Genomic DNA, 25,983 nt, shown 5'->3' with positions numbered 1-25,983 from the left:
GTTGCAGTAGACATTGCTCCTGCCCTGTCAATCGCGTGGCGCCATGTTCAGCGATCCTGGAATGCATCCCTTCTCTTGATCCTTGTCTCAGATTGCAATCGCAAGCATGGAGCTCCGCCTCCGCTCAAAATTCCATCGACTCGGCATCGCACCTTTCACCCTGGCTACGCTTGCCTCTTCCGTTGCTGCCATTCCATACACACCTTCATCCATCTTCGTCGCGCCGCAATACAATGATTCGCTGGTGTATCTCCTACAACCGAGTAGCTCGAGTGCGGGCACAACGCAGTTCCTCTCCCTCAACATTTCGTCTAGTATCAACAGCAGCGACACATTATTTACCCAGCTTCTCGACGACACTCCGTTTCAAAGTACCGACCAGACATCTACCTTCCTCCCTGTTATCGATGACCGAGGCGTGATCACTGTCTACACAGGGAATTGCCAAAACGCATCCGACGAGCAAGAAGTATGGCAGTTTTACTCCAACAAAAGCAGCTCAATCGGCAATGGAACATGGACTCGGACTGCAGTCAAGTCAGGCGGGGAAAAGACAAAGCCAAGCTACCTCGCCGCTGGGTTTACGTTTGCATCGAACAACAACAGCGATAGCTCGATGTATTCATTCGGTGGCATGTGTCCCTTTGAGAATAGCACGTATCAAACCTGGATATCTGATGCCAACTACACCCAGTCCATGGTTGCCTTGAATCCGACCTCTAGCAAGAGTACATACGATGCGACAACTATTGGAGATCGTGCACCTCCCATCCCCGAGGCTGGAATGGCCATCGTATCACTTCCTGCGACATACTCAAAGATAGAGATGCAGCAGGACTTCTTGTTTGTTGGTGGGCATACGCGCCAGGCTTTTCTCAACATGTCCCAGCTAGCCGTCTTCTCTTTGCCGCAGGAAAGCTGGAGCTTTGTCACGGTCAGCTCGCAACAAAACGCAAGGACAGAGTTGGCTGTTCGAGATGAGCCTTTGGTGACACCTCGTTCGGGTCATGCTACTGTTCTGTCCGAGGACGGTAAGAAGGTATTTGTCATTGGAGGATGGGTTGGTGATATTTCGACACCTGCCGACCCTCAGGTTGCGGTATTGGAAATGGGTGAAAGCTATGGTACTTCTGGGGAGTGGACATGGACTGTTCCCTCATCATCAACCAGTGATGCTGGGATTACGGAGGGGACTGGGATCTACGGACACTCAGTGGCGATGCTCCCTGGGGGTGTTCTGATGATTGCTGGAGGATATACCATTCCAAAACAGTCCACCAAGCGGTCGTCGACAGAACAGAACTCCAAGGTGTATCTCTACAATTCGACGTCTGGTGGCTGGGTCACCTCGTACACCAACCCTTCCGCTAACACTGCCAGATCTTCATCGCATAAGCATGGCCTCTCGTCGTCACAAAAGACTGGTCTTGGAGTTGGTTTGGGTCTTGGAATCCCTCTCGCTATATTACTCGTTATATTCGCATGGAGATACTACCAGAAGCGACGAGTTCGAAACTACCGAGACTCGCAGCTCCGTGAACTCGCCCTGGGAGCTGAGCGCGCTCATTTCTGGGGTCGTGACGATCCTCAACAGGCTAGCAGTATCCGCAGCTCTCAGATGAGTGAGAATGCAGATCGATATTCTGTGTACCCCTGGTCATCAAATCACAGTGCAACGGCACGAAAAGATCAGGATGACCGAAGCGAAAAGTATGGTTTACTCACGGCCAGTCCGGACAAAAGCGCTCGTCTAGATGATCGTCCACTCAGTGGAAAACCAAATAGAATGTCCGGATATGCGGAATGGCGCCGTCGAAGCGAAGCCACGAGTGAAATCCATCCCATTGACGAGCGTGACGAGGATGAAGAAATTCTCCGAGAACGTCTCATGTCAACCATTCCCAAGGAGCAAAGTACTCAAGTCCAAGCGCCCGAAGATCCATTCTCAGATACTCCTTATGGCACTCCCCGAAGTACCATCTTTGGTGTCGGTCTTGGTCCTTTCTATACTCGAAAGAAGGAAATGGGCGCAGAGGGGGACGGCCGGGTCTCGCCTACGAAGAGTGAACGAACATCCACCAATCTCTCCGAGTCTTCACAATTTTCCTTCTCCTCTGGACATGTTTCGCAAGCGCGGGCCGTTTACGTCGACAGGCCTCTAAGCTGGGCTAGCAGTGGCGGCCATTCTGCCGACAACATGGTGGCAGCATCGACACATAGCGATATGGACGGTATGACCGCTCCATCAGAGAAGTCATATTCAGCAGACTCCTACTCAACAGCCCGTACCACCCTCGCCGAACGCCATGCGGAAGCCGCATCTCTCCTCCTCGATGCTGAAGCAAACAGTCCCACCGACTCTTCATCACCTTCTAAACTCCCCCCCTCAAAGCCAAAAACATCAGACTGGATGCTACAGACCGTTCGTCGTGCTCTTACACTCACCCGACGCAGTCCAACCCAATTTGCATCCGAATCCGAATCCGCACCTCTAGCCTCTGGGATTGACCGTCACAGCACAGTCCTCGGATCAAGTTCCCACCCATCCAACGCCACCACACCCCGTCGTGCAGTCTCCGCTTCTGCAGAGCTCTTCCGACGAAAACAAGGCGCTAGGGACTGGAATGCTAAAAATCGTATGTCTGAAAACTTCACACTGGCTCGCTCTACGCGTGATGATCTCTTCATTGGTGCACCGGGCTACCTCGGCGACGACGATACCATGGACGAAGAGGAGGACTGGGATGTCGAGGGTGCTGCCGAGGGTCGTAGTGTGCAGGTTACATATACGGTCCCTCGAGAAAAGCTGCGAGTTGTCAATGCCTCTGCGGCTGATAACATCTCCGAGCGAAGTATCAGTCGCACTCTCAGTGGTCGTCGTCATGTTAGCGGCTAAGGATTTTAAGTTATTTTTCTTCTTCATGTACTTATGATTTGGTTTCTGGGGAAGATTGTACACAAGACGCGACTATGTTTCCATGATTATGCACGATCGTTAAGCGTGGGGTTTTTGCTTTTCGTTCTTTCATTCGTTTGATATCCGAGGTGCTGATGCTATGCCCTCCCATTGATGTGTGCTGCAATTATGATTTGGGCTTCGAGTGGACTGGTATAGTGAAGATTGGCGCTTGCCTAGATACTTTGCTACTCTACAATTGAATCGAACACATTTTCCAAACTATGTATACGATCTAGTCAGATTGTATGAAGCTGCTAACTTAGTGTTGCTCTTCTTAGGATTATAGCTCATGCATCTGATTCAACAATTTTGTATCTGACACTAGATAGCGAGGAAATTATGACAGGCTGAAAGAGGATTGATTTCCATGCAGAAAACCCAAGACGGAAACGAACAAAACAAATGATATCTATAGAAATTTTCATGGGCCCGTGATATTTTTCTTCCTACTTTTTTATCCACCCAATTCATGCACCATTCGGCGCAGTAGTCGGCTTGGTGGGCATGGTAGCGGGCAGCGGCGGGAGCAGGTTCTTCGCGCTCTCACGGGCGTACTGAGCCATGAGGGCATCCATAATGACAAGTGCGGACATGGCCTCAACAATGGGGACAGCGCGGGGCACAACGCAAGGGTCGTGGCGACCCTTGGCCTCCAGGATGCCCTCCTCGAAGTCGTAGGTAGCAGTGTTCTGGGCCTGGCCGATAGTAGCGGCAGGCTTGAAAGCGACGCGGAAGTAGATGTTCGCGCCGTTGGAAATACCACCCTGGACACCGCCGGAGTTGTTGGTCTTGGTGGTGAGGCGCTGGGTACCATCCTCGGAGACGGTCACGATGAAGGGGTCGTTGTGGATGGAGCCGGCAACTTCGCAGCCGCCGAAGCCGGAGCCGATCTCGAAGCCCTTGGTGGCGGGGATGCTGAGCATGGCGTGTGCGAGCTTGGCCTCGAGTTTGTCGAAGCAGGGCTCACCCAGGCCGATGGGGACGTTGCGGATCACACATGTGACGGTTCCTCCAATGCTGTCGTGGCTGTCACGGAACTTCTCGATCACCTTGGTCATGCGTGCGCCGGCCTCTTCATTGGGGCAGCGGATCGGGGCGAACTTGTCGACGGTCTCGCGGTCGATGGTCTCCAAGAGCTTCAGGTACTCGGGGTCGGTGGAGGCGGTGGGGTGTTCGGGGGTTGGGGGGAAGAGGTGCTCGTTGCCCACTGAGGAGACGAAGGAGACGATCTCGACGTTGTGCGACAGACGGAGGTATTTCTCAGCAATGGCGCCGGCAGCGACACGGCCTGGAAGAGTGGTCTTAGCAGGGTTCCCCTTCATCTGTTTATGCTCATGTGCACTCACCAATGGTCTCACGGGCACTGCTACGGCCACCACCACTGCTAGCCTTGACGCCGTATTTCTCGAGGTAGGTGAAGTCGGCATGGCTGGGGCGGGGGAACAAGTCCATAGTGCTACCGCCGTAGTCCTTGGGCCGCTGGTCCTCATTACGGACCATCATGCCAATTGGGGTACCCAGAGTAATTCCAAATTCGGTACCTGACTGAATCTCGACGCGGTCCTTCTCATCGCGCGGGGTAGTCAGGGCGCTCTGTCCGGGACGGCGGCGGGTCATCTGTGGCTGGATGTCGTTCTCGGTGAGCTGCATGCCTGGAGGGCAACCATCGACGATGCAGCCGACGGAGCGGCAGTGCGACTCGCCATAGCTGAAAAATTGTGTAAGAAATGGCGGTTATGGTGGTGGTATTGCCTCCCAACTTACGTAGTGACACGGAAATGTTCACCCCACGTCGACATGATTGATCGTTTCTCTGCGCGGGACTAGGGTTGGAAGAGGGATTCAAAGATAGAAAAGACTGAAGAAGAAGATCTCTGAATAATCAATTGTTCCGAACAATCGCAGGTGTCCAAGAACTAAGAGAAGAGGATGTTATTGAGGAATGAAGAGTCATAGAAAAAGGCAAATCCCAAAAATCCCAAAATCGACTCATTCAGTCCTTCCCATTTAGGACTAGCGTTCCCGGCTTCGGCCAAAATGCGACCAAAATGATAATCAATCAGTAGAAACTCACTCCTTTTACTCCCTTACTCCACCAAATGCTTCGGGGATGCTTTTTATCGCGGTGCAGCAGCACAAGGCAATGGATCCGCCATAATTCATCCTATCACGTCCAACGATTCGCCGAATTAGCCCGTCGCCCAGCTTCTCAACATCAAATATATCAATCATTATCGACCGACCCTTACGTCAACCTATCAATTGAGCATTTCCTGCTGGAAAATGCACCAGACGAGTCGAGCGTCCTCTTCCTCTACATCAACAAACCGTGTGTGGTAATTGGCCGCAATCAAAATCCCTGGCTGGAAACGGGTCTCCATGCGCTGTACAATGACCGGAGAGCAAGCTCCCCCGAAAACGATGCCGCAGTCTTTGTTCGAAGGCGATCTGGTGGTGGCGCGGTATTCCATGACGAGGGAAACCTGAACTATAGCGTCATATCCCCTCGTACGTCTTTCACGCGCGATAAACATGCGGAGATGGTGGTTCGCGCGCTGCACCGCGTTGGGGCTGTCAACACGAGTGTCAATGACCGGCATGATATCGTTATTACGCCCCCGGAGGGACTGGTACGGGACAAAGATGAACCGCCGTTCCGGAAAATTTCCGGTTCCGCATTCAAACTGACTCGGCATCGAGCTCTCCATCACGGCACCTGCTTGCTGGATTCGCCGAATATCCATGATCTAGGCAAATTCTTGCGGTCCCCGGCGCGAGGGTACATCAAGGCCAAGGGGGTGGATAGTGTTCGATCACCCGTGGGGAATGTCTCGAGTGTGCTGGCGGACTCGTTCTTCTCCATGCAGGCAGTAATGGACAATGTGGTGGAGGAATTCGCCGGGTTGTATAATGTTCATTCGGATGCGGTTCGTCGAGCGCGCCGAGCCCTTGCAATGGAACCGGAAATCTTTGCCGGTGACAACTGGGTTTCAGGAACGGTGGGAGATGTGCATGGTGATCAGGAGCCAGATATTGGCAAAGGCATTGCAGAGCTGCGAGTGAGTGATATGACTACTGTGTACATGGGTATGGCTGACATTTGGCGATAGTCGCTTGAATGGAAATACACCCAAACTCCACAGTTCACCTTTTCGACATACCCTATTGAAGAGGATCCTCGTGAACGCGCACCATTACCGTCGTCCCTACCTTCTTCTGTATGTTGAATATCAAGTACCTTTTTGACAGTTACTGACATTGTAACAGACCCGTGCCTTTCTTCGTTTAAAGCATGGAGCAATCATTGAAAGCAAAATTTCCGTCTCCTCGGATGCATCTGTTGCTTCCGATCAAGCTAGTCGTGTGCATGAACTTCTGAACGGACAAAATTTGCATGAGATGTCTGTCGAACGATGGGCACAGATATTACGACAAGGTCTTGGCTCGACTGATGGAGTGGATGTTGCGCAAGAACTGGCCAACTACCTTGGGGGTATGTTAGGAGGACAATGATGCGACGATGGCAATGTATGATATTGAAGCTATAATGTATAAAATGAGCAATCCCTTATTCAGCCAAGGGATCTGTAACGCTGTTACATCTTGGATCTCTTCTCTTCTCAATTTAGTTACACATATACCATATATCTACCAACTTGCTCTCTATCATCGTCGTTTATCATTCCGCCAAGACAAACCCCAGCTCCATTTCCCCGCAACCAGAGTCAGTAAAGATCGACTCCCCGGATAAACTGACTTCTCCTAGAATTTAGCCCACTGTTATGTAGTATCTGACCCGTGGATTAGCCTATGTTACCGTGAGTCTAAAGACTAGACCCCCACATCCCCGCTCGCATAGCTCAAGCTAGATACATAACAAAGCAAAACGCCAAATGAAAGCCCAATGAAGCTGGACAATGTCGTGTAGCTACTATCCTCGGATTCGTGGAAGTTTTCCCCTGGGTTTCCTCTTCTTGTTTAAGTTCTTGTCATGATTCTAATAGGTGGGGATAAAGGGCCAAGAAAAGGCTAGGCTTGGAAGGCAATGCATGGGACCTCGGGGTGGACTTTTTTCCAAATGTCGTAATCAAATGTCGCGCTATATCTTGCAGCTTTGAACCTACAATTCTATTTATTTACTACTTGCTGCTGCTTCACTGAATATTGTAACTGGAGGCCCTGGGTATTTGCTTCAACTCAAGATGTCGGGGTTCTTACAAAAGATTGTTCACAATGAGGCGATGAAGACTGATCCCAAGGAGATTTATGGGTGGAGAGTCTATTTACTTGCCTGCTCGGTGAGTAGTATATTATGTCAGAGTCTGTATAAATACTGAGATTCTACAGGCATGCTGTGGAGGAATGTTGTTCGGTATGGACTCCGGAATCATTGGTGGTGTCCTGACCATGCCACCATTTAAACAGTGAGTGCTTATTTTGGTCTCTCCATTGATGATCATCTCACTAATGTTTCCTGTGGCCCAGAACATACGGCCTGATGAACCTCGATGCTGTAGCCCAGGCGAACTTATCTGCCAACATCGTCTCTACCCTCCAAGCAGGATGCTTTTTCGGGGCTCTCCTAGCTTCTCCCGCCGCCGAGAGATGGGGCAGAAGAGGTGCCTTGATAGGATCGGCTTTGATTGGCATCATCGGTGTCATCATGCAGGCCTCGGCAAGTGGGCATTTAGAGGCTATGTATATTGGGCGGTATGTCTTAAGGCACATAATTGTTCTCTTTTGAAAGGATCTCATGCTAATATGTACCATCTTTACAGTCTGATTACTGGCTTTGGAGTGGGCGGCGCCTCGATGATCAACCCACTATACGTTTCTGAAAACGCACCACGCGCAATTCGTGGAGGATTGACGGGCCTCTATCAGTTCTTCATAACGATGGGTATCATGCTTGCCTTCTGGATCAACTACGGCTCACTGCTCCATCTGACTGGCTCGGCAATGTATCTTGTCCCACTAGCCATGCAGGGTCTTCCAGCTGTGCTTCTATTTGTGGGCATGCTGCTCTGCAATGAGTCTCCACGGTGGTTGGCCAAACAGGATAGATGGGAGGAGGCACGCGCGACTTTGAGCAAAGTACGCGCGTTACCAGCTGACCACCCATACCTGGAAGACGAGTTCCAGGCTATCGCATTACAGTTGGAGCAGGAACGGGCTCTAGTTGGGGGCTCTGGGTTCTGGGATCTTATGAAAGAGATGTGGCTTATTCCGGGCAATCGAAAGCGGGCTATGATCTCGATATTCTTGATGGTTTGCCAGCAGATGACAGGGACGAATGCGATTAACTATTACAGTCCACAGATTTGTGAGCGTTCTCAAGATTTCCGCCCGTGAAACATGAGCTAACAGGATGCAGTTAAAAATGTTAGCTCGCCCTGTATCTGGATTTGGATTCTAGCACGAGCACTGCATATAACTCTGGAATCAAAGTTTCTAACAATTCTTATAGTTAGGGGTAACCGGCAACGCGACCAATCTCTTCGCAACAGGCATCTACGGTATCGTCAAGATGGTCAGCTGTGGCGTCTTCCTCGTTTTTGTCGCCGACTCCCTTGGCCGTCGACGCTCCCTACTCTGGACATCTGTGGCACAAGGTCTTGCCATGCTCTACATTGGACTATATATCCGCATTGCTCCCCCAGTTGAAGGGGCTCCCGTGATTCCAGCTGGCTATGTTGCTCTCGTCTGCATTTTCCTCTTTGCAGCTTTCTTCCAATTTGGCTGGGGGCCGGTCTGCTGGATTTACGTCTCAGAGATCCCGACTGCACGGCTCCGGTCTCTGAATGTTGCATTTGGAGCAGCGACGCAGTGGTTATTCAACTTTGTGGTTGCGAGGGCTGTTCCAAATATGCTGGCGACGGTTGGCGCTAATGGCTACGGGTGAGTTCTTTTCCCTTTCAGCAAAGAATTCTGGCACTGACTATCTTGAACATACAGCACATATATTATATTTTCCTGCTTCTGTTTCTCTATGGGTGTCTTTGTGTGGTTCTTCATTCCAGAGACAAAAGGTGAGTGGAGACATATCCACTTTCGCTAAGCAGAAACCTTGCTAACATAGCCTGTACAGGTATGTCTCTTGAGAAGATGGATGATCTCTTCGGTGTCACCGAATTGCTCCAGCGTAAAGAAGATCCCGAGCACAGCTCAACTCCAGCCGATGCCGACAAATATACGGGATCCCATGTCGAACGAGTGGCATAAAAGGAGCCAGTCAGCATCCATTCATTCAAGCATGTTGAATGAGTAGATGTTCGAGGACCAGATTGAAGTGCATCATTTGGAGGCTGATGAATATCTACTATGTGATTCATTTTGCTGGGGATGATCTGCCTGTCGGTCTAGAAATAATTTGTCGAGAAGCTACGAGAATGAGTAAATTATACAGCATAAAGCATTTATCTGTAACAATTTCCATTTACCTGCTAGGAGCATCTTCCAATGAAGTTTCATCAATGTCCTAGATGTTATGGTTTATTCGTAATGAATTAAAGTTCGATTCTCAGGTACAGTTTGTCTTTCCTGGATTCTCATTGGTCAGATGGGGGCTAAACAGAAAGGTGGGTCAAGTGGGTCCATGTGTATCTCCGAGCCGTGAAGGAGATTCAATCCAGCACTTGAATACTATAATTTGCTAACTTTCATTCTGCAGAAAATCCCTACGTGGCTGATAGTGACAATCATTGTTTCTGGCGCCCCATGGGTTGAAAGTTCTCTCGCTAGCGAAAGCAAGGCTATTCTGGGGTATAAATACCTGGAAGTTCTTCCCCCAAAATCAACTTTCTTCCGTCCGCCCACTACTTTCCACTTGCCTTAATAGTCGATCTTGAGAAAAAGAGCATGATTTTTTTCTCCGTTGCTGCCTTCACTATCACTGTTCGCAGATCATTCGTGGCACTTCGCAGATAGCAGTTGACTCGGGAACCTTGAGAAGCTCTAGACTGATTCAAAATACTGGCTCTGCAACCCACTCGGCGATTTCACGCACCACTCACTCTAGCTATTAGAAGGACAAATTTTGATTGAAAAATAGACTAAGTCATCCAGATTCGACGGTACTCTGTCTGTTCTTCCAGGCTCGACTCCTTCGGTCCGGTTCTGTCTAGTCTGAACGCTGAACGGATACCCAATGGTGTAAAATGTATTGTCCCTCTATTCATCTTGTGAGTTGCCAAGTCTGCATACCCAGAACTCTTAATGATTAAAATATCAAGGTCCTTTAGAAGAAATGGATTTAGAGTAGCATTGGATCTGCTATTGCATCTCAATGTGGATACATTCGTTCATCAGTCATTCTGTATGTCATCAAACACTGGTAATGGTAAAGACCTGTCCAGGTCGCTAGAAACAAATTAAATCGCTGTCGCTATGTTCGGTGTAAATTAGACATGTCAGGCAAATAAAAGCACGCTTAATCAAAACAGGGAGAGACAGTGGTGGCGATGATCACCATCGGGTAGCAAGAGAAGAAAGGCCCCGCCCATTGAGACCCTGCTGGGTCTGACTGCGGGTCATCCGGCGAGTACTTGGTCGGTCTTCCAGGCTCAGACCTCCAAGACCAGGAGCAAGTTGATTCCGCCGGGGAGAGAAAAAGTTATCATTGCTTTGGGCCGTGCTCGGCCGATGCCCATAGCGGATGTTCTGGTTGGTAGTATTTGTCCACGCCGTAGCCGTGGTAGCAACAGTTTCACCGTCCGAGTCCTGCTCGTAGTCTGATGGCTCGTTCTCCTTGAGAGATTCCATCGTGAAGCTGTGGGGGCTGCGGGTTTGTACTGGATGGTAGGAGTGGACGCTCGGGGACGAGAGTGATGAGGGCAGAGCAGAGGAGAAGCCTGCTGACCCGGCAGTACTTCCGAATGAAAGAGGAGGGGCGGATTTGAAGGAGTTGTAGGTAGGGGAGAGAGTCTTTGTAGAACTGGTCGGGGAGTAGACAGGAGCCTCAAGTTGGGGTTGTTCGTAGTGTGACGCCCCAAACGGAGAAGTAGGCCCTAATTGCGGTTCTTCTGCCGGGTGGACGGGAGTTGACGGGGTGCGATAGATTGCAAGCAAACCCATCACCTCTTGCACGGCCATGAAAATGAGAAGTAGCTTGCCATACCGATCAAAATACTCTCGGTCGTTGAGATTTTTCGGCAAATGGGCCCCGAGGTGAACAGCTACAATGAGTTCTGTGATGTTGACAAGGAGTTCTAATCCTCTCCACTCGATAATGGGCCTCTTAACAGCTTCGAGGAAACCAAGCCCTGCTATCAGGCTTGCACTACCCAGGGCAAAGGTTTCAATGTAGTTCCCGTGTATCGGGAACATACGGTTTTGAGAAAAGATCCATGCGCCGATGGAGAACAAAAGAAGCAAAAATCTAAAAATTTGGAGCATAAGACGGCCTTGAATTCGGGACGGACGGGAAGAGCGGTGGCGTGACTGTTGATCCTCGTTTCTTCGGGACGTCTTGTTCGGGTCGATGCTGAAAGTTCGATCAAAGAGAGTCTCCAAGCCAGTGGAATTGTCATGATCGCTTGTTGGGAAAAACGTTGGCGGTTTGAACACCGGCACGGAGCCGGCAGATTTGTGTTGCCATGAGGTTGGCGAGTTGGTTGGGCTTCGATGAAATGGGTTACGCTCCACGACCTGTTCGATGGGCTTGTTCGAGGGTCGTGTGCGAAGTTCCCATGAGGGAGGCTTTGAGACGGCAGGAATGCTGCCATAGAATGGATTTGGGCCCTCAAAAACCGATGGTTTGTCTCGTTGATAAAGGCTGACTTCTGGCCGAATCTCTTGGGTTCTGGAAGGAGTCCAGTCCATATCATCAGATTCAGGAGGCGGAGTAGGAAAAGCGGAAGATCTCGTTACGGCAGACTGCACGGAAGCCAACCGGGAAATCGGGAAAGGCTCGCGAGTGGCACCATTGCTTACTCTTGGTGTCAATTCGGTATTCGATTTTCTGAGCCCAGGAGGGGGGGATGAAGGAGGGCTACGCATTGGTGCCTTTTCCCAAGATTGATCTGACCAGTCCACCAGGTTTTGACGGTTGTATTTGACAACGCGACGAGATGCCCCAACACACTATCTTGCATTAGCTTTGTCAAATCGGAATCACGATGGAGGCTTACCAGAATGGTAATTCCGGCCATAACAACATGTCCAACGAAAGACCCCTTTGGGTCAATTCCGCTTGCCGATGGATCTTTGAACAGGGACCAGAACACGCATCGCAACACTAGTAATAACAGCTGCATCTGGTAGTACTCTCCAAGACCGGAGAACCTGCCAAGTCTCCCAAGAACCTTCATGCGTAGCTTCGGGTTCCACCAAATAGAAAGGCAGCCCGCAACTAGGGCACTGCCTGCGATAGGAGCCAGGTCGAAAGAGCATTCTGCAGGGATACCTCGGAGCTCGATGATTCGATTTACACGAGACATCAAAGACATCGGAGTATCAATAGACATCTCAACATCGTTCTCCAAGGGATAAAGAGTCAATGCACCGATAGTATCCCATGCAAGCTGACCAAGAATGCTAATCCAGTATCCAAGGGCGCCAAGATAAACAACAAAGCTCTGCCAGCTGTGCTGTCGGGCTCGCTGCGCGGCTTTGGATGCACGAGTTTGATCCATCATACGACGGAGGAAATCTGCCTTTGCCTCGTACCCGGTCGCTCGTATTTGCTGCTTCACGCGAGGCTCACAGGTTTCACAGACTTGAGGGTAGAGGGTTTCGAGTTCGCGGCGGTAGTTTTCGTAGTTTGAATCAAACTGAGGATCCATTTTCTCGTCGTCTTCCGGGAAAAAAGCAGCGAGGGAGCTGGTGAACAAATGTTGGTTGCGAAGACATTGGGAGCAAAATAATTCGGACTCGGAGAAATCTGTTGATTCGATCCGTTCGTTCGATGCGCCGACATCCTGGCCTATGGCATTGGTGATCTCGGTAGGGGGGTCGGTGATTTCACCATTCTAGAAGCTGTGTTAGTGCTTGCCTGACCGGCTGGCTTCAAGGGATGCGCACCTGGTCGAGGAAGTTGTCGGCATCGCAATGGTCGCAGTGGAATTTATTCGAATCGTCAATGGGCTTAGTGGAACGTGTCCCACAGTAAAAGCAGGAGAGACGCTTCGAAAATAACGTCATGGTAGCATAATAGCTTATGAAAATGTGAGGGTAGTGGTTGTTATTGTTCACAGTATGGAGCGAAGGCAAGTTTGGGGAAACAAGGAAAATAATAGGCGGACATCGGGAGGCACGTGTTGTGGGCGACGCGACAATTCAATTCAATCTTACCCAAAGGGACCAAATCACTTTTTATCTACAAGCAATATTCTTTTCTTTGTGATTGCTTTCCTTTAATCATGAAGCCTTGTTTAGAAACCCAGAATCTTTGAACTTCTATCTCGGCCTTCTGCAGGTAGTGACATCATGGCCTTTTTCCAGCTCATACTGAGGATAATCCTCCCCGCCGCGGCCATTGGGATCCTCTCAGTACTCGTGAGTCTTTACAGACAGCTTTGATCATCGTGTTTGAATGAAACTAATATACATATCTGCAGACCATCGTTCTTGCGCTCATCTATTCCCACAATGCTCCGATCCCAAAGGTCCGTCGTCAGGGTACACCTGTCCACCTCCTCATCGTCCTCGGCAGTGGTGGCCATACTACTGAAATGTTCTTCATGCTGGAAAAATACCTCGACCTAGCTGTCTACACCTACCGCACCTACGTTGTGAGCTCGGGGGATCAGTTCAGCGCTGCGAAAGCTGCAGAATTTGAGGCCAAGCATGTCGCCCGCCAAATGGAACAGAACAAGACTCTCACCGATACAGGCGCATTTGATGTTGTCACAATTCCACGAGCGCGACGGGTGCACCAATCGTACTGGACAGCTCCTTTCACTACACTTCAATCCTTCTGGGCCTGTCTTTTGGTTCTATGTGGACGATACCCCAATCAACATACATTGCCTTGGAAGTACACCTCGGCATGTCCCGATATCATACTCACCAATGGCCCCGCTGTCTCTGTGTGCATGATCCTTGCCGCCAAGACTCTCCGTTTCTTTATCTTCATTTTCCGCGTGCTCTCCTCCAGGCCGGGCATCTCCAGGCTTCGGACAGTATTTGTGGAATCATGGGCGCGAATCCACACCCTAAGCACCTCAGGAGTGTTGGTTCTTCCATTGGCTGACAAGTTCCTTGTTCAATGGCCGGATCTAGCTGGACGTCGGGCTTGGTGGGGGATGAAGGAGACGTCATACGTCGGCTGGGCCGTGCTGTGACAGGCCTCTCTAGGTGAGGTTATTGTCAATACTCAGATACTATCTCAAATGCCTAATATTCCATCATTACGATGCTTTAACACTGTATGTTCCGAGCTGGATTTGAACCTTGGATGTGTCATTTTGCCTGATCTCACTGAGTACTTAGAAAGTATATTTTGAATAGCCCCATTTGCATCACGCTTGAGTTCACCCATGAATTACTCACCACAATACCTCACCCCACAATTGACTTAAGAAAAAATTGACTGAATAATCTGATCTAGAGAGTAGACAATGTATTTAAAACAATGTCAAGAAAACAAAACATCTGGCCCAGAGGGACACTTTCTGTGCCTTTGTTGGTCACTCTTGAAAGGTCTGCTCTGAGTTGATGTTTCCTGGTACTAATTGACAACACCATTCAAGTCCCGTGAGCTAACTTGTTTGATCACTTATACTGCCAGCTGGTGGGAGTGTTTACCACTCGACCACGCGGATGTCAATTGTGAATTCTATTCCCCTAAAGATCGTTATAACCCAACTTACTAACTTTTGTATGTCTGTTCATTTAGTCTGGCGACTTTCCTAGAACAATGGTCCTACTGGCTCAGATTCACTAACTATATTACTATTTTCTATATATTTAGCCATATTATGTTTCGGCCTGCGTCTCTCTTTCAGTGGTTCCCCCACATACCGATGTGGAGACATGGCGCGCGGCTACCGCAGTGCTTCGGACAGTCCGACTGTATGGAGTAGGGGAAATGAAAAGCAGAGAGCTGCTTTATTGAAGAAAATTATTATTGGCTAGAAACAGTAATGGGTTAGAATATCTGAACCTTTCAAGATTGCAAAGAAATGTAATTGATGTTCATACTGTATCAATATTTGGTCACAGATACGCGTGCGCCGATTATATATTCCTTAAGCTTTGAAGATTATCAAACTCCCAGCTTACTCCGATCAATGTCACATGTGCATGAAGTTTAAGTATTGTTTGCCAACTTAGTATCAAGAGCCACCTTGCCCGAATAAGAAATCCTGAAGCATCCGGGGTGGAGGAGCATCGGAATACTCCCGTTATAGGTACCCGGCACTGCCCCCGCACCATTATCGGACCGCCGTATTGCGGGGAACAATACGTTCACTCATACATCCCCTCATCGCTCTCCTCAGCTTACCTCGACAAAAAAAACACTGATTCCATCCATTTACAATGCCATACTCTCTTAAGGGTCGAAATGTCTTGGTCATCGGCGGATCCAGGTATGAATCCCTTATGAGCCTGTCGCACTACTTGAGATGTATAACCAATGCCCAACAAATAGAGGCCTAGGTGCTCTTGTCGCCCAGAAGTTTGCCGCTGATGGAAGCAATATCGCAATCAATTATTTGTCGAGCAAGGAAACTGCCGAGAAAGTTGCCGGGGACATTGCGACCAAATATAACGTGAAGACGGTTGTTATACAGGGTGTATGGTCTTTGTCCTTGATGGAGCGAAGGGTGTCAAATTATACTGACATTGTCTTTGTGATTCCCTTAGGACGCCGGAAAGCAGTCTGATGCTGCAAATACCGTCAAATCGGCCATTGAGCAACTGGGAGGTCTGGATGTTGTGATTTCGAATGCTGTAGGTCAACCAACTCAGTGGAGTTTGCTTTGGCTTGTTAGGGTTGCTGATGAATCTTCAAGGGTTGGACAAAGGTGGTCAATTTCGGGGATCTGGATGCTATGGATGATGATGACTGGGACAAGGTGATTGTTCTTCCGTTTGCCTAGTCAAAGTTCAAGCTAATTAAGACAGTGCTGGAATATCAATGTTAAGAGCAGCTTTTACCTCTTCAAAGCTGCCAAATCGACTTTGGATGCCAACCCCGAGGGTGGTGCATTTATTATCACTGCTTCAACTGCGGTAAGTCATGCAGATCATATGCTTTTAAGGGTTACTCATACTTCTCTCAGGGTATCATTCCCAGTGGCAGTAGTGTGCCGTATGCCGTGACAAAGGCAGCCTTGATTCATCTTATGAAGTGCCTTGCATCGTCCCAGGGCGCCAAGATCCGTGTCAATGCCGTGTGCCCGGGCCTCATGCTCACAGAATGGGTTTGTCTTATTATGTTCAACGCTATCCGGATAATTGCTGACTCTAATGCAGGGCCAGCAATTCCCTCAGGAGAAGATAGATGCTATGGCGGACAAGATGATACTGAAGAAGCTGGTATGTTGTCTGATCAAAGCGTTTAAATTGTGTTTCTAACTGCGTTTTCTCAGCCCGAGGTGGAGGACGCCGCGGAAATGTTTGTGTCAATTGCGAAAAATTCATCCATGACCGGACAAGCAGTCCAAATTGGTATGAACCATGATCTTCAGAGCATAGAATATAGCTGACATTATAGATTCCGGGTTCACACTCCGGTAGGCACCTGACCAGATCGGGAGCTGAATTATTGTGAAGGAACCCGTGGAATTGGAACTATTATAGACGTTATTATGTTGATAGATCAAATACATCACAGTGTTGTACATGTGCTTCCTGCTCATGAAAGAGGATTGCGGAAAGGAGTAAAGTCCACACCCCCCGACTGGAAGGACTGATCACCAAACATCCGAGCTTTGATCGCAGCACGAAGTCCATCGGCTGACGGCTCTCCCTCTACTTTCATCTTGTTGATGCGTAGGGCCTTGCCGTCCTTAGTGAAGACATACAGGGCTCTGCCCTTCTTCGGTGCAACGGGATGGGCGGCATCTGCAAATGGCAGCCCTGGAACGACCGAAAAAGAATCGCTGCCTTTGGGTGGTTCCACTTCTTCAATCTCTGTCAAGATCACACGCTTATAGTTGAAAGATTCAGATCCATCTGCGTTATTCGCTGGAACAAGTGCTTTGCTCCATAGAGACTCGAGAACCGTGTTGCGCCGATTGATGTCGAGCAGTGACCAGTTCGCCCAGTCAATGTGCCGGTCTTCCGGCTTGATCTTGCCGGCGTGGATGATCTCATCACCTTCGGCAGCACGCCATCCGGCGTCCTCAACTGGCGGTACAAACAAACCCTTATCAATGCCATTTACTAGTATTTCAGCTCCCTTGGGTGCAACGAGATCCACCAATTGGGGAACAGTGCAAGAACCCGAGCTAGGAATTTCGAACCCGGGGGATGGGGTTTGAGAAATAATTGTCCCGTGGTCAAAGCTCTTGTGATGTAATGTCTGCAAAGTCACGCCGGTGGTAGTTCGGCCAGCCAGAAGAGTATGGTGTAACGGCGCTGGGCCACGGAAGCTAGAGTTGTCAGCTTCTCTGTTACCATGTTCGAACCAGCTCCTCTAGCCACATACTCTGGAAGCAATGAAGGATGCACGTTCAGACCTCCATAGGTGGCGGAATTCAGGATGCGTGGAGGGACGAAGAGCCCAAAGGAAACAGCAATAATCAAGTTGACAGGACCATTCGAAGTGACCGGAGGCTGGCATTCGAGTTAGTGTATATAACGGTCAATTGGTATGTAGAAAAGCTTTACCGTCCATCCTGTGAAAGTATCAATTTCATGAATAGGTAGCGAGAGAGCCGATGCTACCTCCTTGATAGGAACTGGTGAAAGCTCACAATTAACCCCAGGAGCTTCAATTAAAACCATGTATTAAACAAACCTTCTCGGATCTTTTTAAGGCCTCTACCAACTCGCTTGCCTGGCCGACAAACAACATCTATGGAGGCAATTCGACTTGGCTGCTTCAGATGGTAGGCATGGAGAGCTTTCAAGGACGCAATACTAAATTCATCGGAGCCACAGAATAGAATCCGGAGAGGCTCGTAAGACCGAGTAGCAAAGAACCGATAACCTGGCCTTTGAGAAGCATACACTTGTCTGCATGATGCAAAAACACTTGACCCCCGCACGATCCACATCTTTGGCATTGAAAACCGGGGAACATGAAGTTTAACATCCCCGAAGCTCCGAGACTCTGCGACTTATCGATAAGCGCCACGTGATGTCAACATCATCAGTCCCACGTTCTTGCACCAACGACAAACTCTCTATCATTGCGCTGGAACCGCTGTCACTTGCAGATGCTAGTAATGCCATGCCGGAAAGCGACCGTGGCTCGGTGATCCCCGCGCAGCTCTCATTTCTTGCTATCTACAATCCAACTCTTGGACCCACCGATGAGACAATCGAAGACCAAATCGTATTCTACACCTCGAAATCAGACTACCTACAGCATACAGAGGGATCTACCGAGGAGGAATGTAGCAAGCATCCTGAAGATGGCAAAAACGAGAGGTTGCGCCAGATAGGTCTGGCGCAGGGGATGGTGAATTTCGCTAGGTGGGAGCATCTTGCTTAAGGCGCACAGATAGACAAAGGGCTTATATCTTCGCAGTGATTTTTCGTCCGGCAAGACATTAGACTACATTGAAACGGAAAAAGCGCGAGTCATTCTTCTCGAGCTGGAAAAAGACTGGTGGGTCGTTGCTGTAAGTATGGCCGAGACCCTGATACCGCCAACTTCTTTGACTAAGACCAAGACTAGTCTATCGATCTTACGCAAATACCAACCGAGCCAACACAATCCTCCTCGACCGATCTGTCTGGTAGCCCGGCATTTCATTATTCGACAAGGGAAATGGGACACCCACAGCTTCTCATCCAACAACTGCGTCGCGCCCACTCGATATTCCTTCTTCTCCATGACATTTCTTTGGGCGACCTTTACGAGCGTGTGGGTCGGTCCTCGTTCTGTCTTTTCCTTGAAAGATTCTGGCATAAGTTTGCATGGAACTGGGAGCTTCTTTTAACCGGAAACCCAATCGTTGATATTTATAATGGGATCAAACTCGCCGCAGGCGGCGAGTTAGGAATCGGTGTCGGAGAGGAAGAATGGGGCAGTGGAGAGAGAGAGGTGCTTGAAGACTTTGTTGGGAGAACAGATGGCTTGGTCGATCTGGTCGTCTCGAGGTTTGGCGACTCGTCGGATCTCTTCGGAGATTCCCCATCTCCCCATTGTGAAAAGCCATGGCTAGGGCAGGACACTGACCCTCGACCAACTGACGGAATCATCTTTTCGGGTGTCGATGTCATCTCGCGGTGCTCTGTGGCCCATGTATCACATTGGATGGAGTGGATTTACCGATATGGGGACGCGACATATGGTATAGGACGAGACCCAAATTCTCCGCGCCGACGAAGACCCCGGCGGCACAGGGAAAGATACCAGTCCGGGAGTAGAAACCAGCCTTCAACTCCAGAGCCAGTACATGTACCCGGAATACCTCGTCCGCTAGTGATGGCTGCACATCAATCTGTTCCAGAAGTCCAGAACGAGAACGCGCCTGAACGAGACGAGGTTCCCCCATCGGGGAGTGACCCAAGAAACGAAAAGTCAGCGTTTGGAACTGAGGCGGTCATGAAATATTTGACTCTAGGATATGGGTCATCATGGAGTCTCTCTGGCGTGTCTACACCGTCGATTACAAGCTCCCCTGCTCCCGAGGTCGGCAAGTTATCAGCGGGTATCACAGAGCGAACTGAGCCGTCCACTAACGTCCAAACACCGCCATCAAATGGACCTAGTAGATCTCGCCAGGAATTTAAGAAGAATACAACTGGTCGTTTTGTTCTAGGACCTCGCGACGATCTGGACACGCTGGATGACTTGGAAGAAAGCAGTCCGGTATCTGAGCCGGATGCCAACAAATCCAAGACTCGAATCGTGCATCGAACCCTACACGTTCGACTATCAGACGGTTCTGGTGGAGATGGGGATATACGAAAGCTTGAGGCTGTGATCTATGTGGTAGGGCTCTCATTACAGAATATAAAATCCGAAGCTAACACTCCCTCAATGCAGCACCAGCCATTCATGTTCACATTTCTATTCGATGCTGATACAGCTTCTCTATCATCTCCGTCTCTCTACACCAGTATCCATCACCAGCTAGGACCCCTTCAAAAATCCCTACTCTCATCCACCTCCCCGGCAACAGCCGCCTCCCGCATTTGGACGTCAGAAGCCACTGATCCCAAAAGACGCTTCTCCTCCCGAACTCAACCAGTTCACGACCTGGTATACGATCCATCCAATCTAACAATCCGATCCTCTATTCCCAACATCCCCAGCCTAGGCACATCCTCTCAATCACCCGAGGTACCCCACTCTCCTCGCACACCATCTCCATCTTCCATCCAACCAATAGCACAAAAGTGGTCTCGCGTAGAGAGCCTCGCCATCCATCACCGCCTCATATCTACATACATCGACACCCGCTCCCGTCCACAAGAACTCGAGCGCACATGCAAAACTAGCCGTGGCTGGTGGATCCTCTGGGTTCGCATTCCACCAACTGTCTCATCGCCTCCACCGGCCCTCTCCTCTGCATCCTCTTCTGTGGCTCTATCATCCACGGCCGAGGAGGAAGTCGAAAACATTCACCCCCCACCCTCTATTCCTGAGCCACAGGAAGCTTTCCTAATCCGCAAGGCGAGTGACTATGTCTCCCCAGCGAACCAGGATCGAATGGGCAGCGGTGCGCGCTTTTTCCGTGACTTGGGTGGATCGTCTTCTAGGATTTCTCGTGCTTCTGACACTACTACTCCCTCCAAGCTGGTAGAGGGGCTTGGGCTAGATGCTCGTCGATATGTTGAGGGGTTGCTGCGATTCAACAGGTGATCTTGTGTCCTCTGCATGTCAATTGCATCTATCAACATTGAATCTATTTACAATACGGCTAGAGCATTTAAAATGCCATTTCATATGACTATAGTCGTAGAATGCGCAACGTTGCACTTGAGATGTCAGTTTATATACTAAGAAAGGCTTTGTTCCATGCAGAAGATGGCGACATGATATCTGACAAAGTACATTGCGATGAGATTGATATATATTGCGAATTTATTGCGCAACTTACGCAAGAGGTGTTTTTAGGAATAAACTAGAGCACAACCAAGACCAGATGTTCCATGTATTAGCTTTGGCAGAAATCAATATATTAAGAAGATAACAAAGACAAAGTAAACAAGAGCAGGGCTTCTCGCTGGGGAGATATCCGAAGGGAGAAACGGGAATCATCTATCATCACACAGGGCGACAACCACGAGCCATGGCTCGTCAAGGCGATGTCCAAATTCACAACCGGCGCTACTGTCCAAAGGCTTTCTCCCACTTTTTTTGGGTTGGTTTTCTTTAATTATTTTATACTGCCCACGAATCGGGCAAATGTCATTGTGATCCACGGAGTCGAGTGGGGAAGAGAGACGGGGTAGAAAAAGAGAAAAGCCCACAGGGTTATGATGAAGACAACGCCTCCCTAGACAAATTCTGCAAAATAAAGGCAAAAAGGAGAAACACAAGGTCGACCAACTGCAGGGGGGAAGAGAAAAGGGTTCCGAAACTCAGGCATCAGGGCTCGATATTATCCACGTATCCCGCAAAAGAACAAGGCCCAACAGCGCCTCCCCCCTTTTCGAGAACCAAACCTGCCCGGGTCCCGAAGGGTATGTGATCGGGGCGGACTACTTCAACGGCGATATGTAGTTTACAGGATCAAGCATTTGCTCTTGCCGCTCTTGCCACCGCGACCACCCTTGGTGATCTTCAGCAGAGCCGCGCGAGTGGCGGCCTCGAAGACCTCCTTCACACCATCGCTTGTACGGGCGGAGCACTCGAGGTACTTGTAGGCACCGATCTTCTTGCGAACCTCCTCACCCTGTATAAATGAGTTAACGAGCCATCCAGGATCCGTAAAGAAAAGGAATTTCGGCTTACCTGTTCAGCACTGACGGGGCTCTGGGAGGTCTTGTTGAGCTCCTCGATGGTCTTGGGGTCGTGACGCAGATCCTTCTTACATCCAACCAGGATAATGGGAAGACCCTGGCAGAAGTGCAGGACTTCGGAAATCCACTAGAAACGATGTCAGCATAGACTCGGATTTGCCCCAGTGGACCGGTGAATCCACTAGGCATTGGGGCTTATCGGGCCGAGGCACGCACCTTCTCCTGGACGTTGTCAAGGGAATCGGGAGAGTCGACGGCGAAACAGATCAAAATGACGTGCGAGTCGGGGTATGAAAGAGGACGGAGACGGTCGTAATCTTCTTGGCCAGCCGTATCCCAAAGAGCAAGCTCGACGTGCTTGCCATCAACCTCGACATCGGCGACATAGTTCTCAAAGACGGTGGGGACGTAGACCTGCAATTACAAAGGAAATGTATTAGCAAGTGTACGGCGGAGGTACTTGGGGTTGTATCGGTAGTCCAGAGATGGGACATGTGATCAGCATTGGGGTCAGATAGGAGCTCACCTCAGGGAAGGTACCCTTTGAGAAGACACTGCGACACGGATCATCAGTTTCAGAAACAAAATCAAGGGATAAGTGCGGAGGGGGTCTGTCTGATGTCAGAGTACTTACATGAGAAGACAGGTCTTACCGCAGGCACCATCGCCTACGATGACGAGCTTGCGACGGATCTCGGCCATCTTCAGGGAGACAAAGTCAGCGATCACGGATAACGATCAAGATGACGACACACAATCTGATTCTTGCGGAGGCGTGTATTCTGAAGATGGAGCACGCGGGGGGAGTGGGGGAGAGGGGGTAGAAGGGGAGAGGTGAGGGATGGGAAAGGGACCAGTTCAGGTGTCCCGGGGGGGGGGGGGGGGGTTGACTGGGAAAAGGAGAGTGATCGTACTGTTAGATCTCAACGTCTGTAATACTGCGTTTGAAAGAGGTTAATTTAAATAGAAGATAACCCACGTCGCAGCAAGAAGACGAACCAGGGATGGAGAAAATAGGATTTGGGATGGAGGAGAAGAATATTTGGTGACTTGGAGGTGGAGGAAGATAGAGGCCAGACTTGCCCGGGCGGTGGCCGTATTCTCTTGGTATTGTATTTGTTGTGGTACAGCCCGTTCTGGTATTGTGTCTATATCTGACTTTCTTTCCTCCTTTCCCCCCTAATACCTTGAAGTTTCCCCCTGAATACACTACCAATGTATGAGTTTTCTACTAGGTACTATACCTAGACAAGGTAAAACATGACGCCTGTTTCTGTTTCTGATCAACGATTACAATTTACGATACTTAGGTTCTCCCTATCTGTTGCCTACTGGCCAGGCTCTTCTGATTCTGGGTAATACAATTACAGTGCCAGCCCTAGTAGGATATGTGTGGCTGAGCAAAGTTAGCATCCGCGTCACAAAAAGATCCACTCTGATGGAGACACAGCCACCCGTGGCTGTTGAAAGGTATGTAAAGTGCAGCAATTCGAGTATGTGATATCATAAAAGGAAAGGGGTGAGTTTCAGAGTTGGTACTAAACTCTATCAAATCCCGTTCTTGTGGTTGCACTTTATCATCAACCAAGAATAGCGGAAAGAGTGAAAGGGAAAAAAATGGTGAAATATGGGAAGCCGACGGCTCATTTCCGTTCTAACAGGTTTCAAATTTCCCAATCTGCTCAATAGTAAATACCTAGCTTAATAAAATCGAAGATACCTCCGACTGAAATATGTTGTATTCATGGAAGATCGTCTGTATAAGGCAAACGCAGTCAACTGTACATCAGACCTTAATGGGGGATCCATCGAAAATGCTTGACTCGGCCCAGCGACGATCGCTTCGATTCCTTACATCCTCTTTACGGAATACAACAGGCAATAACATACACTATCTAAAAGTTCTTATCATAATATATATATATATATGTTTTAATGAAGAAATACCAGGATTACAGTAAGATCCAGGGGCTCCCTCAATTTGTCTAATCAATATTAGCTCCGTATTGCTTCCGAGGCGCTAAATCCACTGGCAACGTGCATCCCTAAAGTTGACCTTATTTGAATTGTGGAGATGGAAGCATGATAAAGGATTAGCCTTGCGCGTTCTTACTATGGAAAAATTCAAGCTAAAAAAAGATTCACTTAAACGCTGGTGCCTTTGATTTTCTCACGGGAAAGTTGGGGGCAAGACAAGGCTAACACAGGTACAGGTTAAAGCGATATCATTAGCGTTGTTTTTTTTGGCGCTCCACGTACTCCGTACACTTAGCTCGTTGAATCGCTCCACACAATCCCGAATGATACATCTAAACCCGGCCAATTCTTCTAGCTTGCCCCGGTTTTTCCTACCAAAGTTACTGGATTCCCACTCCCGCTCTCACACTAGCGAAAAGCCACAGAGCCCGATCGACAAGCATGGCTAGCGTCTCCCTGTCCCTGCTCCACCCATCACTCCAAAAATTCATCAATCTATCACCCTTGTCGACGCTCGTACTCTCGGCCTCGCAGAGTCCGGCTCAATCATTGAAAATTCCACCCCACTTTTCACTTTCATGGAGCTTCCCGGGTCTCGGTTAGAGTCTGCGTCATTTCATCATGCCGCATGTGAGCTGAACGTGCGTGTCATCGGCATCGATCCCACGGGAGTCGGCCTGTCGTCCCCACAGCCGAATCGTAAGCTTCTGGACCGCTGACACACGTGAACTGGCGAATCACCTAAACCTGGCACAGTACTTCGTACTACATCCTCAGGGTTTCTGCAGGTGGGCCGTATGCTCTGGTATTTGCTTATAGTTTACCAGAGACGGAGCTGATGGGGGTTGGCGTGGTGTCAGGCATGGGTCCTTGGCGGTTGGGCACCGGGGGTGTGACTTTGATTCTGCGACTTCTGCTCAAATGTCTTGCTTATGCGCCCTGGCTGGCTTATATCATGCCGAATATCACCTTTAGCGACATGGTCAAGGGCTCGGATCCAGTCAAGATGAGGGAGGTGGTGATTGGTGCCACGAAGCGCATGAAGCCCACTCATCGGGATTTCTGTGAGAGGCCTGCTTCTGCAGGCTTCGCTCGGAGAAAGTTTTCGACATGGTGAGGATGCCACGGTGGATGAAGGACGAGTCTTGACGTCTCACTGGGAGTTTGAGTTGGACCAAATACACTTGAAGTATATCGCTTGTGGTATGGCACGGAGGAATATACAACACCTGTGAGATTGGGTCGTCACATGGTTGAATGGATTCCTCATGCTAATTAGAAAGAATATATTGGCAAATCGCACTTTAACCTCCATAGTCGCGCTAGTGAAATTCCCAGGGACTTGCTAGCGCCTGAGTGAGTGGATTAGCCGTGAACAATTGTTGTGGTGTAATATAGAACATCTTCCAAATTGTGGGAACTTGCTGGAAGAAACCTCGTTATTCGAGACTAGAGGCTTTCCGCCGTGCTTTTTGCGCGGCGCCTACTTAGGTGTCAGACCACATCTCCTACTATATCTCCTACTCAGTCTCTTACTTAGTCTCCTACTCGGTATCCTATTCAGTATTCTACCTTCTTTCGTACCGTATTCTTCAAGTAGTCACAGGTCTCTCCAAATTCATAAATAGCGGGATAGAAAGAAAGAGAAAAAAGAGAAGAAAAGAAAAGTCTGGTGGAGGTTTTAAGCGCATGTCCAAAAAGTCTGCAGTGTACCCAAGTAATAGAGGGGTAGATAGTTGAATTCCGATACTATGTATCCATTCAGGAAACGTCAAATCGAACCTGGAGCAGTTTGGATTATGTACATGCAGGGTGATTGAATTTACCAGTTGACAGTATGATAAGTTATACATCACATTTTTACCTGTTTACCTGAGGTATGTCAACTGGGATCTACTAGTACGTGCGGGTGACTATTAGGTAGTCACCATCCGGGCTCGATAGACTCGCCACTCATGTATCCCATGCGCAGCATCCTCAGAAGTAAAACCAATTTCAAAATTAAATCAATTGAT

At 49.2% G+C, this 25,983-nt stretch overlaps 11 protein-coding genes across 11 annotated transcripts; 7 read left to right on the top strand and 4 right to left on the bottom strand.

The window, feature by feature from the left end:
- Positions 1 to 106: 106 nt before the first annotated feature.
- On the top strand, positions 107 to 2,896 carry N7520_007324 (uncharacterized protein; the record flags this gene model as incomplete). Its single annotated transcript, XM_057141258.1, has 1 exon — positions 107 to 2,896. One exon carries the CDS (start codon positions 107 to 109, stop codon positions 2,894 to 2,896), a length of 2,790 nt encoding a protein of 929 aa, XP_056995264.1.
- A 530-nt stretch (positions 2,897 to 3,426) lies between these two features.
- On the bottom strand, positions 3,427 to 4,758 carry N7520_007323 (bifunctional chorismate synthase/riboflavin reductase [NAD(P)H] ARO2; the record flags this gene model as incomplete). Its single annotated transcript, XM_057141257.1, has 3 exons — positions 3,427 to 4,247; positions 4,306 to 4,667; positions 4,724 to 4,758. The coding sequence occupies 3 exons, from the start codon at positions 4,756 to 4,758 to the stop codon at positions 3,427 to 3,429; spliced, it is 1,218 nt and encodes a 405-aa protein (XP_056995263.1).
- Positions 4,759 to 5,025: 267 nt separating this feature from the next.
- On the top strand, positions 5,026 to 6,472 carry N7520_007322 (putative lipoate--protein ligase; the record flags this gene model as incomplete). Its single annotated transcript, XM_057141256.1, has 3 exons — positions 5,026 to 6,018; positions 6,070 to 6,177; positions 6,227 to 6,472. Coding segments are annotated over 3 exons (1,347 nt in total), but the record flags the coding sequence as incomplete, so codon positions are not given.
- A 689-nt stretch (positions 6,473 to 7,161) lies between these two features.
- N7520_007321 (sugar porter family MFS transporter) lies at positions 7,162 to 9,181 on the top strand (the record flags this gene model as incomplete). The annotated part of the gene is made up of 8 exons (XM_057141255.1): positions 7,162 to 7,257; positions 7,307 to 7,383; positions 7,445 to 7,669; positions 7,738 to 8,282; positions 8,334 to 8,341; positions 8,427 to 8,857; positions 8,915 to 8,988; positions 9,048 to 9,181. 8 exons carry the CDS (start codon positions 7,162 to 7,164, stop codon positions 9,179 to 9,181), a joined length of 1,590 nt encoding a protein of 529 aa, XP_056995261.1.
- Positions 9,182 to 10,423: 1,242 nt separating this feature from the next.
- On the bottom strand, positions 10,424 to 13,099 carry N7520_007320 (uncharacterized protein; the record flags this gene model as incomplete). Its single annotated transcript, XM_057141254.1, has 3 exons — positions 10,424 to 12,040; positions 12,088 to 12,927; positions 12,980 to 13,099. 3 exons carry the CDS (start codon positions 13,097 to 13,099, stop codon positions 10,424 to 10,426), a joined length of 2,577 nt encoding a protein of 858 aa, XP_056995260.1.
- Positions 13,100 to 13,384: 285 nt separating this feature from the next.
- Positions 13,385 to 14,241, top strand: N7520_007319 (glycosyltransferase family protein; the record flags this gene model as incomplete). The annotated part of the gene is made up of 2 exons (XM_057141253.1): positions 13,385 to 13,453; positions 13,516 to 14,241. The coding sequence occupies 2 exons, from the start codon at positions 13,385 to 13,387 to the stop codon at positions 14,239 to 14,241; spliced, it is 795 nt and encodes a 264-aa protein (XP_056995259.1).
- Positions 14,242 to 15,439: 1,198 nt separating this feature from the next.
- N7520_007318 (SDR family NAD(P)-dependent oxidoreductase) lies at positions 15,440 to 16,789 on the top strand (the record flags this gene model as incomplete). Its single annotated transcript, XM_057141252.1, has 9 exons — positions 15,440 to 15,489; positions 15,552 to 15,696; positions 15,767 to 15,853; positions 15,916 to 15,978; positions 16,028 to 16,135; positions 16,186 to 16,326; positions 16,379 to 16,441; positions 16,495 to 16,573; positions 16,740 to 16,789. The coding sequence occupies 9 exons, from the start codon at positions 15,440 to 15,442 to the stop codon at positions 16,787 to 16,789; spliced, it is 786 nt and encodes a 261-aa protein (XP_056995258.1).
- On the bottom strand, positions 16,761 to 18,126 carry N7520_007317 (methionyl-tRNA formyltransferase; the record flags this gene model as incomplete). The annotated part of the gene is made up of 4 exons (XM_057141251.1): positions 16,761 to 17,499; positions 17,556 to 17,683; positions 17,738 to 17,808; positions 17,868 to 18,126. The coding sequence occupies 4 exons, from the start codon at positions 18,124 to 18,126 to the stop codon at positions 16,761 to 16,763; spliced, it is 1,197 nt and encodes a 398-aa protein (XP_056995257.1).
- An 83-nt stretch (positions 18,127 to 18,209) lies between these two features.
- On the top strand, positions 18,210 to 20,888 carry N7520_007316 (uncharacterized protein; the record flags this gene model as incomplete). The annotated part of the gene is made up of 4 exons (XM_057141250.1): positions 18,210 to 18,547; positions 18,603 to 18,696; positions 18,753 to 20,015; positions 20,070 to 20,888. 4 exons carry the CDS (start codon positions 18,210 to 18,212, stop codon positions 20,886 to 20,888), a joined length of 2,514 nt encoding a protein of 837 aa, XP_056995256.1.
- An 865-nt stretch (positions 20,889 to 21,753) lies between these two features.
- rho1 (Rho family GTPase RHO1) lies at positions 21,754 to 22,693 on the bottom strand (the record flags this gene model as incomplete). The annotated part of the gene is made up of 5 exons (XM_057141249.1): positions 21,754 to 21,924; positions 21,984 to 22,118; positions 22,208 to 22,405; positions 22,518 to 22,545; positions 22,626 to 22,693. 5 exons carry the CDS (start codon positions 22,691 to 22,693, stop codon positions 21,754 to 21,756), a joined length of 600 nt encoding a protein of 199 aa, XP_056995255.1.
- A 1,853-nt stretch (positions 22,694 to 24,546) lies between these two features.
- Positions 24,547 to 25,085, top strand: N7520_007314 (uncharacterized protein; the record flags this gene model as incomplete). The annotated part of the gene is made up of 2 exons (XM_057141248.1): positions 24,547 to 24,667; positions 24,796 to 25,085. 2 exons carry the CDS (start codon positions 24,547 to 24,549, stop codon positions 25,083 to 25,085), a joined length of 411 nt encoding a protein of 136 aa, XP_056995254.1.
- Positions 25,086 to 25,983: the final 898 nt, after the last annotated feature.

This window comes from Penicillium odoratum, assembly GCF_028828045.1.
Source record: "Penicillium odoratum strain IBT 22623 chromosome Unknown utg000005l_segment0_segment0, whole genome shotgun sequence".
Classification (NCBI taxonomy): domain Eukaryota; kingdom Fungi; phylum Ascomycota; class Eurotiomycetes; order Eurotiales; family Aspergillaceae; genus Penicillium; species Penicillium odoratum.
This window is presented reverse-complemented; position numbering and strand designations above follow the sequence as displayed.